Source organism: Lolium rigidum, chromosome 2, assembly GCF_022539505.1.
Source record: "Lolium rigidum isolate FL_2022 chromosome 2, APGP_CSIRO_Lrig_0.1, whole genome shotgun sequence".
In the NCBI taxonomy this organism is placed as follows: domain Eukaryota; kingdom Viridiplantae; phylum Streptophyta; class Magnoliopsida; order Poales; family Poaceae; genus Lolium; species Lolium rigidum.
In genome coordinates this window covers 10859915-10876836 of record NC_061509.1, presented here as the reverse complement: position 1 = coordinate 10876836, position 16922 = coordinate 10859915, and the positions used below count along the sequence as shown (strand labels likewise).

The window sequence follows — 16922 nt, the reverse complement described above, 5'->3', positions numbered from 1 at the left end:
CTTAATTTTGTATTGTATTTCAAGAAAAAAAAGTCTTCAATATATGACTACATGGACTGCCCAAATGAAGAAGAAGAAATTACCTTTTGTCTTCCGGTGAGAAAGAGGAGAAAGTGCAGAAATCCAGTTTGACTGTCGAGCTCAGTTACTCCCTGGATCTCTACCAGCCAGATGTGCATAGAGTGAGCTGCCGATGCATTATTGGCTACATCAAAGAATGTCTCTCGCTGAAGTTCACATCCTAAAGTAAAACAAAAGTTTCCAATCAGTTTTCCAAGAAACAGTAAATTCCAATCTAACAGTAGCACCAAACAAAGGAATTGGTCAAGTTCTTCAAGCTGGACTAAAACATAATGCACGACCGAGGCTGAGAATTTTCAACTATGCGACTACATGATCTCATCATACTCAAACTGAATATCATCATTAACTTGTAACAAATTTTCAGTGACCATGGTGCTGTCGGTTGTTTCTAGCAGGTGCTCCTCCAATCCCCCTGCATCGCCACAATTTAATGTCAGCGTTGACTGCAAGGATTCAGCCGCCCCGTTGTTTGCCACCCGGTCCAATTTTCAGTTTACTCGCAGACCAGATGAGTGCCATAGACGACGGCTGCGTATCAGCTCCGGCACTCGCCGATGGGGCCTCTGCTGCACTCTCCGCCGCCTCGTAAGGTCTCCAGCACGCCGCCATGTTCCAGATCTCACCTCCCCTGCAACAAGGCCACCCCTTTTGCGCACTATCCCCTGCTTCCTCTAGCTGAGGGAACCTGTGGCTGAAGTCTACTTGGTGGAGGGAGAAAAGGCAGAGCAGAACAAGGTAGATCGATCACCTGTCAACCGGATCGAAAAACAACTTCCTCCCCGAACTGGGCCTCGCCGCCTCCCCTTCATCCGTCTCTGCCGAGCTCAACGAGGACACCCTCCTTCCTCCAGATAGCGAGAGCATAAGTATAGGCTCGAGCATCAATCAAAGAAAAGAAGAGAAATGCTTTTCTGCCGTGTATGCAAGATTTCACTCGGTTTCATCGTGTTTCATTACCCCACCCCAATTTCCCTGCAGTGTAAATAAACTTGATAAGACAACGAATGTTAAATCACTCTTCGATAGGTACGCTTTTGGCATCCATGACACAGCTGGTAATTTATGATCGGAATCCCAATACGGGCTTGGTTTTTCCAAAGATTAGGTCCTACCCGTGCTTCAAAGTAATAGTAATAGTAATAAGGCCATCTCCATCTCCAGCGCGCGACTTATTTTAGCGTCCGCGCGCGTCTGTTTGCGTTAGTTTAAATGATCAAAATTGACCGCGTGTCCGGTATCACCCACGGCCAGTAGCCAGTCGGGGGAGGATACGCCGGGCGCGCTGCCGGTGCTGGAGGTGGAAGAGGCTGCGGCTGTGGCGGCGGTGGAGGCGCCCAGGGCTGCGGCTGTGGAGGCGCCCAGGGGTACGCTGTGGCGGCGGTGGAGGAGGCGCGGCCGTGCATGAGACTCCCCACCGTGATGGGGAGCGGCACCTTCTTGCTGCCGCTGCCGGAGGCCTCGAAGTCGTTCTTCTTCCCCATGGCGTTGCGGCGGTGGTGTTGCGACTGGAGGTGTGGGCGAAGGACGAACACGGCCGGTGGACTTTTAAGGGCGGCCGCGCGCGGGATACGATGCCATTGAAGACGGCGCCCGCCAGTGCGCGCGCAGAACTGGCAGCCACGCCATTGATGGCGAAGGCTGCTGTGCAAACGCGAAAGCGCTGACCGCCGAAGCGGTGCCCTCGATGCAGAGTCGCTGCCAGGCGGGCCCGGTGGAGACGCGAGCGGACACTTTGCGCGTCCGCAGAGACGCAAACCTGCCGCATATTTGGGTCAGGTTTGCGTCTCCGCGAACGGCCAGGTCCCTTTGCGGCGCGCCGCTGGACAGGGTGCCAGACGCATTTTCGGTCAAAGCGGACGCAAACGGTCGCTCAGCGTCCGTTTGCGTCGCGCCGCTGGAGATGCCCTATGAGCATATCCAGCCGCTTCCTCCAAAGCCACCCAAACGGCGCTGGATCGAATGTTTGGGGATATTTTTCTTCGTGTCGCGTTTGGGGACGTCGCTTCCCGGCCCGATCTGCTCGCTGGCCAGTGCGAGCCCCGCGATCAGCGCGTCTGCGCGTCTTCCACAACTTCTCGGCGCCCCCGCCAGGCCCGCCAGTCTCTTCCGCAACTTCCGCTCGGCCCCGGCCCCGCCAGGATCCGCTCGCCCCCGCCCCGCCAGGAAGCACGGCTCGCCCCGCCAGGATCCCCCGCCAGGTTTGCCAGTTCGTCTTCGGGAATCGGCGGGATCCGCCGGGAATCGCCGGGAGAGGGCCGCCAGGGCCGGAAATTGGCCTTCCATCGCCGGGAATTGGCCCGTCTCGCCGGGGCCTAGGTTCTGCCGGCGGCTGCTGTTTCTCTGTTGACCAGATCGTGTAAAAAAAGAGAGAAAAAAAGAAAAAAGAAGGTGCTATGTCTTCCACGTCGGGCTATGTTGCGATCCCTCGTTGCCCGGTGATTTTCGATGGCGCGAATTATCCTGATTTCGCTGCCTTCATGCGCGTCCACATGCGCGGTCTTCGTCTTTGGGGTGTGCTTTCGGGCGAGGTCTCCTGTCCGCCGCGCCCCGTTGCTCCTACGTCGCCTACTGCACCGACCCCCGTTGCCCTTGCCCCTGATGCTACTCATGCGGATAAGAATGTAGCCACGGGTGCTGATGATACTGCTCTGGATGATTATGACCGGAAGGTCCAGGACCACTCTACTGCCGTTGCGACTTACCGGCTGGATCTGAAGTTGTGGAAGACGCGGCCTTGGTTGCCTTTCAGTTGTACTCCGTTGCTTTTAGGGCCTTGGGTTGCCTTTCGTTTGTACTCCGTTGCTTTTAGGGACTTGGTTGCCTTTCAGTTGTACTCCGTTGCTTTTAGGGCCTTGGTTGCCTTTCGTTTGTACTCCGTTGCTTTTAGGGACTTGGTTGCCTTTCGTTTGTACTCCATTGCTTTTAGGGACTTGGTTGCCTTTCGTTTGTACTCCGTTGCTTTTAGGGACTTGGTTGCCTTTCTTTAGCATAACTATTAGAAAAATATGAGAAATTTGAGTATGGAATAATTTTATTTTTATTCATTTATTAATATTATTATCAAATAATATATGCATTATTCATATAATATGATCAAATAATTAATATCTTTAAAACTTTAAACCGCAAGTAGACAAATAATATATGCATAATTATTAGAAAAATGTGAGAAATTTGAATATGGAATTTTTTTAATTTTTTTAATTTATTAATATTATTATCAAATAATATATGAATTATTCATATAATATGGCCAAATAATTAATATCTTTAAATCATTAAACCGCAAGTGAAAAAATAATATATGCATAACTATTAGAAAAATGTGAGGAATTTGAATATGGAATAGTTTTATTTTTATTAATTTATTAATATTATTATCAAATAATATATGCATTATTCATATAATATGGCCAAATAATTAATATATTTAATTCTTTAAACCGCAAGTGGACAAATAATATATGCATAACTATTAGAAAAGTGTGATGAATTTGAATATGGTTTTTAATTCATTTATTAATATTATTATCAAATAATATATGTATTATTCATATAATATGGTCAAATAATTAATATCTTTAAATCTTTAATAATAGTTATTTCTCCATATTTAACATTGTATTAGTATAGTAAGTGCAATATATGAACTCAGTTTGAAATTGCTTGGTTATGCCCGCAGTACTGTATGTGAGAAATTTAAATAACAAATCCATTATTCATATAATATGGCATAGTTAATATCTTTGAGTCTGTAAATCGCATTTGGACAAATAATATGTCCATTATTATTAGGAAAATGTGAGGAATTTAAATAATAATATAATAGAAATATTTAATATATTGATCACGACGATTCATATGTTCATACATAGAAGGCACACACGGCACCACACACCACACCACCATATGCATCTAATCAAAAATATTAAGTCTGAGGCGATCCAACTGGCTATTGTAGCCAATGCCTAGAAATGCCTCCTACCTAGCTCGAAGCCGAGGCGAGCATCGAGAGCGGCATACTGTAGTTGCTTATGGCTCAAGGGAAAATCGCCCCATCCAAAAATCAGTGCCTCTTCTTCTAATTCATTGACGGTCTTCGGCGGCTTGTTCTTCTTATAACTAAACTTCTTCTTCTTCTCAAGACTCGTCCCAATATAATGATTTACCAAATCATACAAACTCGGAGTCTGCTTATTTGGGATGGGGTTTTGGAGGATCTGCTGGAGGTTGATCGCAGATGGAATAATAATTCCGTAGGTATGCAACATATTCACATCATTGTGGATTGCCGTGCCATAGAATCTAATGTTCTTGTCCGCAAGGAAATCGATGAGCAGTTGTGGCACTTCATCGACATGCACAATATGGAAGACCAGAGTATGTTGCGCGACGGAGAGTTGCAGGACGGCGGCACGTTGGTTACCCTTGCGAGGGTCACTGAACTCGCAGTCCAATCCCACGACCTTCAAACACAGAAAAATTGCCATTGGGATTTTGGATGATTTATGATATCTCTAAAGCTACATATCTTTGATAACAAAAGCCATGGAAAAACTAACCTTGATTTCCGTGGCGTCTAGCAAATCTCTCTTGACGGCGCGGATTCACCTGTCCACCCTCTTCGCACAGAGGGTGTACATGACCTTGAAGTTCATCTTCTCCATGACATCGTAGTAGACTTCAGATCGAGGGAAGTCGAGGGTACGCGCGAGGTTGACCATTTCGGGATCCGTGAGAGACTCAAGAGAGGGCCGGCCGTTGCGCGGGAGAGAGAGAGGCCAACGCCGGCCGGGATCTTTTTTGGGAGAGAGATGTGGCTAATGGTGCAGTTTTGGTGGCTATGGAGATTCGAGGAAGAACAATGCATATATATATAGGGGAGAGGGAGGTGAAAAGGCAAGTCATGGCGCCGGCGGCGATGCAAACTCCGGCACGAACGATCGTTCAGCTTCTCTCTGTTTTCCATGTGCAGTAATGGCGAGACGAATCGGTTTCCACGTGGGAAACGAACGGTTGGACCTTATGTCCTGGCTGGAGCCGGGACAAAAGGGCTGCCAGCGGGACTCGGAAGGCCTCAGACCCTTTTGTCCCGGTTGGAGTGTCCAACCGGGACAAAACGCCTTAAAAAACCACGACGAAAAGGCCCGTAGCTTCTCAGTGATTTCGGGGCGACGTGGCCGGCCTATTTGTCCCGGCTCCAAACTGGTCCGGGACAAAAAGCCTGGACGGAAGCCCAATTTTCTACTAGTGATACGTGAATAAAGAACTTTATATATGAAAAGTTATAGAAAAAGAAGAACCCCATAAATGATAAGAATGCTGAACTATTTTAAATTTAACACTTCAATCATTATACTTATATACACAATTTATCTAATATCACAATACGTGAATTTATTTGTTTCCTAGGAAATCATGAGGTAATGTTATATTTTGCGACCGCGGATCATATTATTATGACAATGGCCATCAAGGTCACCGAAGAAGCTAGGGGCCGCTGCCACGACATCCATCTCCTTCCAACGAGTCGCACCGTCTAGGGCCGCCGCGAAGCTCCAGTCGGAGATCCCACCACAAGAGAAAGATAAGGTCCCTGCCGCTGCAAGTTGTGGCCGGGGATGAGAGCCCACCACCGTCATCTGTTGTGTAGCCTTTGACTAGTGACATCCTTCGTTGGCAGCGGGGGAACGGGGGTGGAGGGGAAGGGGATGGCAGTGGCTAGGGTTATGTCCGAGCGTCCCTCTTGGGAGCGACGTGGAGGAAGAACCACTTTTACATGTTTGTGGGAGCATTCTATTTTTTTAGAAATTTTTAAAATAAATTTTTTATTTATTAAGAAAAGGGATCACTGGTGCATGGTGCCGATGTGCCCGCTAGAGAGATGGTCCTAGCTTCGTAGCTTTAAGGCCCCTACGGATGAGTTATATTGCATGACAATGTCTGCCGTTCCTTGTTTCGAATCTGAATCTGTGGATAAAAATAAACATCAGCTGCATTCATTTTGAGGTAACAAAATGCACTTAGATTGTAATTCATCTTGGGCAAAGTAGATTAATCGATGTACTTCATATGAATTTGTCTTGGATGGGCATCGGGGATTGCAGCAGACTAACCATTTAAATCATTTGGTTTGTAAGTACTTTGTTTCCCGAAATGGGGTGACCCTAGCCTCTACATCAAGTTATGCATACAACCATCAATTATTTGGCATGATCGCGCGGGCGTCCACGACCCCCAACCTCTTCCCGCACGACCCCAACCCTAGCCCCCACCGCACCCCCTCCTCCCGCCGCCGCCGGGCAAAGCCCCGGTGGCGTGGCGGGGGGTCTTCCTCTGCTGCGTCGGGAAGCGCCCGGCCTAGTCTTCACGTGGTGTTCTGGGACGCCGTCGAGATGGTGGAGGCGACGTTGCATCGGAATAAGGATGCTGGAGCTCGATCCCCATCTCGGCAAGGCCACTTGTGGCGACGCCGGCGAGCTGCTGGCCTGGTTTCTCTCATATCTGCGGATCGGGGGAGGGTGGATTCCCCGGGCATGGTCGAATTTCGACCCTGCCGTGGAGTTTGCGGAGTTTGTTCTGGAGTCGGAGGAGTGTTGATGTTGTTGCCTTCTCCTCGGCCGGCCGTGGTGGCGAGGGAGAGGACGGAGATGGCACCATTGTCTCCCTTTTTAGGGTTTGTGTTCTTCTCTGGCTTGCGGCTGTCACGTTTTGCAGCTTCTTCCGGCCGGCCTCGGTGGCGAGGGAGGAGGCGGTCTGACGTGGAGATGCCAAAATCGGCCAGATGGTCGGGAGAAAGACCCTTCTTCCTCCTTGTCGACATGATTTTCTACTGTTGTTCTTCTTCTTCCTCGGCGCTGATGCTGGAGGGAGTTCCTGGTTTGCTCGGGCAGATGGCCCGGCCGCGGTGCTGGACCGGTCGGTTGACTCGAGTTCCCTTCCTTCCGGAAGGATCACTTTTCACGGTACTCAAAGCCAAAGATGGCGACGGCTGCTGCAGGCGTGTTGGATTGGTGTCCATGCCTTCTCGGCGCTGGTGTCAAGGAAGAAGGAAACAACGTGGTGGCAATTGCACCGTGGTCGAAGATGATGACCTGCTTGCGCTTGGTTGTTTCTGCTGCAGGGGTCTTCTCTCAAGCTTATGGGATGATGACACAGGGCTCCGGAGATCTTCGTGGGTTATGGTGGTCTTAGGGTGTTCTAGATGTTCTTGGTCCTTTGTGTTTATGTTTCTCCGTGCTTGTAAGGGTCAACAACTTTGTATCTTTCCGTGATATAAATGCACAGAAATTGTCAAAAAAAAAAAAGAGTTATGCATACAGCCAGAATAATTAAAATAAATTCATTTTTACATACCATAGTATCGAACATTATTACAAATCAAGGATTTCATAGGATCTCAACAAAGATGAGCTAGTGACCCATAGAAAATAACACGAAGGGCATTTGCAATATCATGTCAAGCGTCGATCAGCACACCATCCACACCAGCTCTACGTACTACATGTATGAGAGCTCGATGTTTTCCTAACCACCAAGACCCCGTCTCCCGTGCGACCGCGCCGGGTCGCATCGTGTGCCCTCCACAGCAAGCCCCGACTTCCGCTCTGGCCTCCTCCTCCCTCTAAGCCGCAGCCGGGAACGTCAATGAGCAAAGCCTAGATGGCGTGGCGGAGGTAGATCCTCTTAGGCGTCAATCTTGAGGGTGGCGCCCACACCGACTTCTCTATCGATGGTGCTGCAGAATGGCGGCATCTGGTTTGTGGGATGACGAGAACGCTTCCATGAGGTGCACACCGGGTGGCATCGGTGACGACAACCATCAATTTGGGCGCTTTGGGACCGGTGAGCCATGAATCTTGTGCAGCTGCACTAACACAACATAGACGACGACCTCATGGACCTCCTGCTAGATGTGTGGCTGCTCCTGCAGCACAAGTATGCCGTTGCACCCATGGTGGGATTCGGTCATACGCATCCATGGTTTTCTCTGAGCGTTTAGTTTCAGTGGGAGCGTAGAAAAGCTCTGTTGGTTGTTACCATCATGAGGCATGCTTTGGTGTTTCATGGCAAAGTCATCTAGTGAAGAATGTATGCAAGCCGAGATCTAAGAACTAGCAATGATGATTTGAATCTTTGTGGTGACGATGAATCGGTTTGGTGATTTGTGACTTAGAGCAGTGGTATCGTAAGAGGGGGCGATAGCACAAGAGAGGTTCATTCTTACCTTTCAAGGTGAGAATACAAGGTCAAGGCTTAATTGGTTGTGGCTAACAATGGCCTTGTTGAAGGCATTATTTTATGAAGAGGATTTTCTCCAAGGTGAAAACTTAATATCTATGATCGGACGACGACGACGGTGCTTGTGCACCGTTTCCGTGGTGTTAGTGCAGCTGCTAAAATGAATAGATCACTCTAGCGGTAGTTTTCTTTTATTGTAATTCTTCTTCTTTTTTTAGGATGTGTGCAAATGCGGCTAGGGCAATGCCGCTAAGCTAATTGTGTGCTTTTCTATAAACACCGCAAACATTTGACCCACCTGTTATTAGTAGTACCTGCATACCCAATTGTACTAATAACACATGCAAAAAAATTCATCAAAACACAATAGCAAAATTTCGGCATATATTTGATAATACATTTGATACAACAAATGCATACAATCATTAAGACATACATTTGATTACTAGCTTGTACAAATGAATCATTCTTGGTTATGTATTTACCTCCTAGATAGATTCATGCGCAAAGATCCGCCATAGTCTTCCCAAGATTCTGATTATAGCTTTTATTGAACCTTATCAGTAGGTTTCGTGGTGGTTCATTGGAGAGGATCGAACTTGGGTGTGGTTCCTTACCACATGGAAGCTCTCTTGATCATGCAGTTCTATATGAAAGATAGACACTTGGTACCTCACAACAGCCATATTGCAGGCTGAACACCCTAAGCACAATCTTGGTAAACTTCACAAAATATTTATCATGTGAGAATAAAAACAAAGAAAAGGTATAATTGCATGTAAGGATAAAAACAAATGCTAGGATATTAGTGGACTTACTCTTGTGTCAAGCGTGTGAGGAGGCCGAATGAAGTGCCAAGTGAAGTGGAAGTCGCACTACCTCGCACACTTTCCCTCTTGGTTACGTCTTTATCTATTTGTTGTTAGCAGGTGCCTCGTTCCAAGTGGAGTTGAAGTTGCACTACCTCGCACACCTTTCTTATTGCCATTGCTGGTGTATGATGCTTCTGCATCGTCGATAGCTACGCCCTCTCCGGAGCGTGATGCCTCGGCATCATCGACGAACAGGCTGCTAGAGTATGATGCCTCTACTTCACAAGGGGCCATCCATATTGCAAGCGCGGTCATCCATAGATCCGCAAGCTAGTCTGCGGGAACTATGGAACACTCGCTATGCGGCTGAGCTTCTTACCTTTCTTTTTGGTGCGCAACAATGCACGCAGTTGTTCCTCCTGGAGAGTCTAGAAGGAGTCCTCCACCACGCGATGCTCAGCTTCTTCCACACGCTGCGCCAACATGATGGGCTCCTCCAAGTCCTCGTCCTGCATCCCGATCAGCTCCTCCCCCTCCTCCTCCTCCTCCTCCTCCTCCTCCTCCTCCTCCTCCTCCTGTGTAGCATGCTCCTCATTCGAGTCAGACCTTGTGAGGTTGTTGTTGCTTTCCCCAACATTACTGTTTGGTGAGGAATGCTCATCCTCCACAATTGATGGCCTGAGGTCGATGCAACCTAAAGTGGATTAGCATATCGGGAGGCATGGTACGGATGTGGGGATGCCACCGGCGTAAAGAGTGAGGGATACGTTTTATAGGCGAGGATGTAAACGATGCGAGGATTTTGAGTTCCCATTTCGAACATCAATGTTTGTGTTATATATTTGCAACCGTGTGTGATACCTATCATCGCCATAAGATTTTCATAAAACAAAGTGCGTGTGATCTTCATCGTCCCCCAAAATTCATGTTTCTTCATCGTCAGTGGAGGACCAGCCGGAGTACCAGGGGAGGAGCCGGCTTGGTGGTCACTCGTAGCCGGATATTCTTGTCCCTTCTCTGCGGCCGGAGGTGCTTGCTCAACACGACACTGTGCTGACAGAGAGTTGCTAGACGCGTGATTGGCGAGCGTTTTTCTTGCTACGAACCATGTCGAAGTGTTGTGTGTTTACCGTACTGGTGGTGTGTGCCAACGGGGCGGCCGTTGGGGGCTATATGTAGCACGACCGAGGAATCTAGGTCTTAGGTGACGCATATGTGGCACGCAGGAGGAAGACGAAGATGCTACACCGTCGACGGAATATTAGGAGGCAATACATACTACTTTTAATATATCAGCATTTGAAATGGGTAGAAGAAAACGAGACGGGCTCACTCAAGGAAATGTCACAAAAAATTTACAGACGAGATGGTATATCTCGAATCGTTTGTGATGGTGGGTGTATACGCTGACGAGTAATACATGCTTAACCATTTGCGAATTTTCTGTTACGCTCCCAAAAACATTTCCGCGTGTGTTATACCCGCTCCAGGAACTGCCAGAACTATTGGACGTCAAATGTCTTTCGTGTGGGGTCTTAAAAGACCAATCTATACTAATGCCACGGAATATCTAGTTCAGCTCAAAGCAGGTACATACGACTATTAGAATGAATTAAGTTGACGAGTTCTATGTAGGTCGTGGGTTTCCGCGAAGTGTTAGACGTGGTGGTCGCAGCAACAAGGCCACCAGAATATATAAATCAACGGTAAGCACGCTAACAATGCATTCCACGTCGCGGCGCGGCTGCTCGGATTTGGAGAAGACTCGACCAGCTCAAAGGTCAAACACCATGCATGCATGCGCACCCTGGTCGTGGACCGGCTTGAAAGCTAGCTATCTCTCGGTCGATCTCTTTCTCACTCCTATAAGTACTGGACGTGCAGCTGCCTCCAAATGGCCATCACACAAACACACATCCCAATCACATTTCAAGTTTGTCCGAACAGCAGCTAGCACACGCACGTAGCTCTCCTTGATCCTAAACACTTGATCACATTCGATAGTGTGTGAGGAGCTCTTGCGGCGATGGGGGTGGTGATTTGGCTACTTGGTGTGGTGCTAACACTTGGAGCTGTAGTAGTTGGCCCCGCTGATGGCGCCAAGAATCACCACTACGATTTCTCACTACAGGAATGGGAGACTATGCCGAGGGCCAGGCTATACGCCGACGGCCAAAAGTCGGGGCCGTCGGCGTATGGCCCGGCTAGGCCAGCATGCCCTTTCAACCCTCGGCGAAACGTGACCGTCGGCGTAGCGACCTCTACGCCGAGGGCAGCCCTCGGCATATCTTTGGCCCTAGGCGTAGACAGGGCTACGCCGACGGCCACCCTCGGCGTAGGCCATTTTTCAAATTTGTCTAATTTTGTAAAAATCATAACTAATTCATATGATGTCAGAAAAATGCGTATGAGCTATCAAAATGTTCAGAAAAACATTCTCTATCAGTTTATGTCAAAATCATGCATATTTGAATCATGTACAATAACATGTTAACATAGAAAAATTTCAATCACTTTATTATATGTTCTCAGGTTCCCGTTTTAGCCAGATGGCAATTTAAACGAAGTCAGAAAATCTCGCGGAGCTGCATGGCATCATTTTATGTGTCCTAGTAACCACTCCAAAAGATGGAATTGGGATACGGCAATTATTTTAGAAAACCCTTCACGAACAGGGCTATCAAGTCCGGAGTTCTATGGCTTTTAGGGCAAATGAGTAGGAAACGGGCCGTGACACCACATAGTTTGTCGGAACGAGGCAATATTTGGCACGTGCGTGGTACCTGGGATGGGAAGCAAGGCCCCGGGAGCGGATTTCCAATCCGACCCATGGGCGATGGTTTTTTCATTTTCGGGATGCCAAAACGAGTTTTTTTGTGAAGGAACTACATGAGGCGCATTTTAGTATTGCGCGAGACCTCTGCGTAGTGGTAGGACACCGCCTTCGCACCACATATCACATGCCATATGTGCGCGCTAGCTATATGGGAATCCATGCGGCTTCCTGCGGTGTCCCGCCGAATCCGCTGGAAAGTGACCGGATTTGAACTAGGGCTACACTTTCCGTCGCTCAATAAATTCCGCAAAAAATGTTTTTAGGTCTATGACATATCACTTTATGTGCTAATTTTTTCCGTTTAGCGCGATGGTAAACGGGCGCACCAGCGCGCCCGGTACGGGCATACAGCATCTCCGTGGGGGCCGTTTTGGCCAAATGGCAATTTAAACGAAGTCAGAAAATCCCACGGAGCAGCATGGCTTCATTTTATGTGTCCTAGTAACCACTCCAAAAGTCGGAATTAGGATACGGCAATTATTTTGGAAAATCCTTCACAAACAGGGCTATCACGTCCGGAGTTCTATGGCTTTTAGGGCAAATGAGTAGGAACCGGCCCGTGACACCGCATAGTTTGTCGGAACGAGGCCATATTTGGCAGGTGCGTGGTCCCTGGGATGGGAAGCAAGGCCCCGGGAGCGGATTTCCAATCCGACCCATGGGCGATGGTTTTTTCATTTTCGGGGTGCCAAAACGGGTTTATTTTGTGAAGCAGCTACATGAGGCGCATTTTAGTATTGCGTGAGACCTCCGTGTAGTGGTAGGACACCGCCTTCGCACCACATATCACATGCCATATGTGCGCGCTAGCTATCTGGGAATCCATGTGGCTTCCTGCGGTGTCCCGCCGAATCCGCTGGAAACTGACCGGATTTGAACTAGGGGTACACTTTCCATCGCTCAATAAATTCCGCAAAAAATGTTTTTATGTCTATAGCACATCACTTTATGTGCTAATTTTTGTCCGTTTAGCGTGTTGGCGAACGGTCCACCAGCCCGCCCGATACGGCTATTTCGCATCTCGCGAGGGGGCTGTTTTGGCCACATGGCAAATTGGGCGTCATATTTGGATTCCTCTAATTTTTAGGTTCAAATGATGATATGTATGTTATATTTAGATTCCTCTCATTTTTCTGATCGATTTAGACATATTATTTGTGGAATTTTGATTTTCCGATTTAAAGATATTAATTATTCAATATTAAATAGAAAAAAGACCAAAAAATAAAATCATTTTATTTTTATTTGAATTCAATATTATTATTACTTATATATATTCATTGTTGTCTACTTAAGTAATTGTTTGTGATTCGAAAATAAAGAAGTGTGCATCACGGTTCAAGGGTTAATAGGGTTGATATGCTATTATTATCGGCAAGAGGTGTCAATTCTATAATGGAAGCTCATCCGAATGGAACCAAGAAGTTAAGCGTGCTGAGGCTGGAGTAGTGTGAGGATGGGTGACCGACTGGGAAGTTTAACCATGATTGTAATTTGACATAAGATTAAGTGTAGTTAGAGTTAAAAGTGTCAATTCTATAATGGAAGCTCATCCGAATGGAACCAAGAAGTTAAGCGTGCTGAGGCTGGAGTAGTGTGAGGATGGGTGACCGACTGGGAAGTTTAACCATGATTGTAATTTGACATAAGATTAAGTGTAGTTAGAGTTAAAAGTGTATTGGGTGAAAGATGAAAAAAAAGAAAAAAAGAAAAAAATTGTGTAAAAGAAATTAAAATTTTAAAAAATTTAAATGTCTATGCCTAGGGTTTTGCCGTCGGCATATAGAAAAAAATAATTTTTTTTTCGAATTTTTTTTTTGAATTTTTTTGGAAACGGGAAATTTGAATTTTTTTTAAAGTCTATGCCGAGGGTTTTGCCGTCGGCGTAGCGTGCTACGCCGAGGGCCGGGCTACGCCGACGGCGATAGTGGCTTTGCCGAGGGACTTACACGCCGAGGAGCTATGCCGAGGGCCCTCGGCATAGCCTACGCCGAGGGCCAAAGCATGCTACGCCGAGGGTTACCGGCCCTCGGCATATAGCCCCATTCCTGTAGTGTCTTTGTAAGTCGATATGCAACGCTCTCTTTTTTTGTGTGGATATTTTCGCGAATTCTTTCATGCTTATTTATTTTCAAACTTATAACCATACGAAATCATGAAATCTAATGCTTGACATACGTATATATGTCGTGATATTCTGCAGATTAAGGAGGCTAACTACACGAGGCTCTGCCACGAGAAGGCCATCCTAACCGTGAACGGCCAGTTCCCCGGCCCCACCATCTTCGCGCGTAAGGGCGATGTAGTCGTCGTCAACGTCTACAACCAAGGCAATAAAAACATTACAATCCACTGGTAAGTTTGATGATCTGAACCGTGCTCGCTCTACTTTTTTATTTTCGAAAAAGAGATTAAAACCCCTTACCTATGCGTCAAAGTGATGCACGGTATGGTTGTGTAAACATACCAATAAACTATTTTCACCTAGCTAATTACCGATCAAATAACATTCATATGGCATGTATACGCAGGCATGGCGTGGACCAACCTCGGAATCCGTGGTACGACGGGCCGGAGTACATAACGCAGTGTCCCATCCAGCCCGGCGCCAACCTCACCTACACAATCATTCTATCCGAGGAAGAGGGTACGCTCTGGTGGCATGCACACAGCGACTATGACCGCACCACCATCCATGGCGCCATCGTCATCCACCCCAAGCTCGGCACCACCTTCCCTTTCAAGAAGCCGCACAAGGAGATACCTGTCATCCTTAGTATGGATCTTACACTTATCTATGTTTTACTTACTATCATGCAACATGTTGTACTAATCAGTGCAAGTAATTAATTATGATTCGCAGGTGAATGGTGGAATGCCGACGTCAACTTGCTGCTTGAGGAGGCTAGGAGGACTGGCGGCGAGGTCAGTATTTCAGATGCTAACACCATCAACGGCCAACCAGGAGACCTCTTCCCCTGTTCACGGGAGGGTACCTTCAAGGCATCTGTGAAGAGCGGCAAGACATACTTGCTCCGAATAATCAACGCGGGGCTCGCCAACGATCTCTTCTTTGGCGTCGCAGGGCATCGCCTCACCGTGGTTGGCACCGATGCCCGCTACACCAAGCCGTTCACCGTCGATCACATATTCATCTCGCCGGGACAGACTGTGGATGCGCTCCTCGAGGCTGACCGCAGCACAGATGGTTCATCCAATGGCAGGTACTATATGGTGGCCCGGACGTTCGCGTCGAACACTAATATCGGATTCAACAACAGCACCGCCACGGCCATCTTGGAGTACGCAGATGCGCGGGCTGGGACGCCAGACTTTCGTAACCTTCCGGCCATCAACAATCTCAATGCATCGCTAGAGTACACGGCGCTGCTGCGGTCCCTAGGCAGCAACGAACACCCGGTGGACGTGCCAACACACGTCGATGAGCACATGCTTATCACCCTCGCCGTGAACGTGGTCCCCTGCGAAATGGGCAACAGAACATGTGAGGGACCAGAGCGCCACCGCCTCGCGGCGAGCCTCAACAACATCAGTTTCCACCTCCCCTCCGTCGATATCCTCGACGCCTACTATGGTGCTGTCCGGGGTGTATACGAGGCGGACTTCCCCAACAAGCCTCCATTCGCCTTCAACTTCACCGACGATATCTCTAACCTTCCCACAGAACGCTGGTTCACGAAGCGTGGCACCAAGGTGAAGGTTTTGGAGTATGGCACTGTCGTCGAGGTGGTGTTTCAGGACACTGCCATCCTCGGCGCGGAGAACCACCCCATGCACCTGCATGGGTTTGCCTTCTATGTTGTAGGGAGGGGGGTCGGAAACTTCAACGAGACCATGGACCCAGCTGCATATAACTTGATCGACCCGCCGTTCCAGAACACCGTTACTGTGCCGAAGGCTGGTTGGGCTGCAATTCGCTTCCGAGCAGCAAATCCTGGTGAGTTATTTTTAGCTTTTGGCAGTATTACCTGTTCCAAAATATAAGCATTTTTAGAAATGCAATGCGCTTCTAATTGCGTTCTTGCTTTATTTTTTAAGCTGAGTTACATGGAAATGTTTAGTAACTTTGTCGTTACTTTGTTTGATAGGTGTGTGGTTTATGCATTGTCACTTTGAGCGCCATTCGGAGTGGGGAATGGACACTGTGTTCATCGTGAAGGATGGCAAAGCTCTGCAATCTAAAATGATGCGTCGTCCTCCAGGCATGCCTAGGTGTTAATTACCGTTTGGTTTCTATGTTGTGACCCCATCTTACGATTTAGAACATTTTATTAATTGTTTTATTCGGTTGGTCATTGATTAATCAACGGGTGCGTTGAGATACTTGTACTTACTCGTATTCTTTTTGTTTCTTTTTGGTGAAAGAAAGAACATTGTTCATTTTGTGATGTAAAATTCTTCAACTTACTAGTTGTTATTCAATCTCTAAATAATGTAGCCAAGTTGTACTTTGATATAATCATTGTGTCTTGTGCAAATGCATGTTTTTCAAGGTAAAATACGGTTTAAGATGTGTTGTTCACCTGCACCCACTAGTATAGAACATTCATACACGGCATACCCAAAACAAGGGCAGAAAATAAAATACGGAGGATAAGTAAAAGAGGACAAAAGATAGAGTGGCAAAATAGAAAATAAATTTTTCAGTTATTAACGCCCGCTGCCGCTCCGGCTCTGATTCTTGAATCCCTATCTGCATGGTCGTGTGGTCGTGCTTGTTAGAGTATATATCTGTATATTGTAGTTTCTCCATATATTAGTGAGTTTTCTGCATATTTGCATCTGTACATGTACTATATATTGTGGCCTTTGGTCTCTGGTAATACAACCAGCATATTGCCCTAACATGGTATCAGAGCAAAAATTGGTCCTCTAGGTCCGTACGGCCGTCGTTGCCGCTCGTCCCGGCCGCCGTCTCCCAGCCGCCG

General features: G+C 47.4%; 1 protein-coding gene across 1 annotated transcript; it reads left to right on the top strand.

The window, feature by feature from the left end:
• The first annotated feature begins 11163 nt into the window (after positions 1–11163).
• LOC124689204 (putative laccase-9) lies at positions 11164–16213 on the top strand. Its single transcript, XM_047222765.1, has 5 exons — positions 11164–11261; positions 14176–14328; positions 14505–14749; positions 14837–15931; positions 16083–16213. The coding sequence occupies exons 1-5, from the start codon at positions 11164–11166 to the stop codon at positions 16211–16213; spliced, it is 1722 nt and encodes a 573-aa protein (XP_047078721.1).
• Positions 16214–16922: the final 709 nt, after the last annotated feature.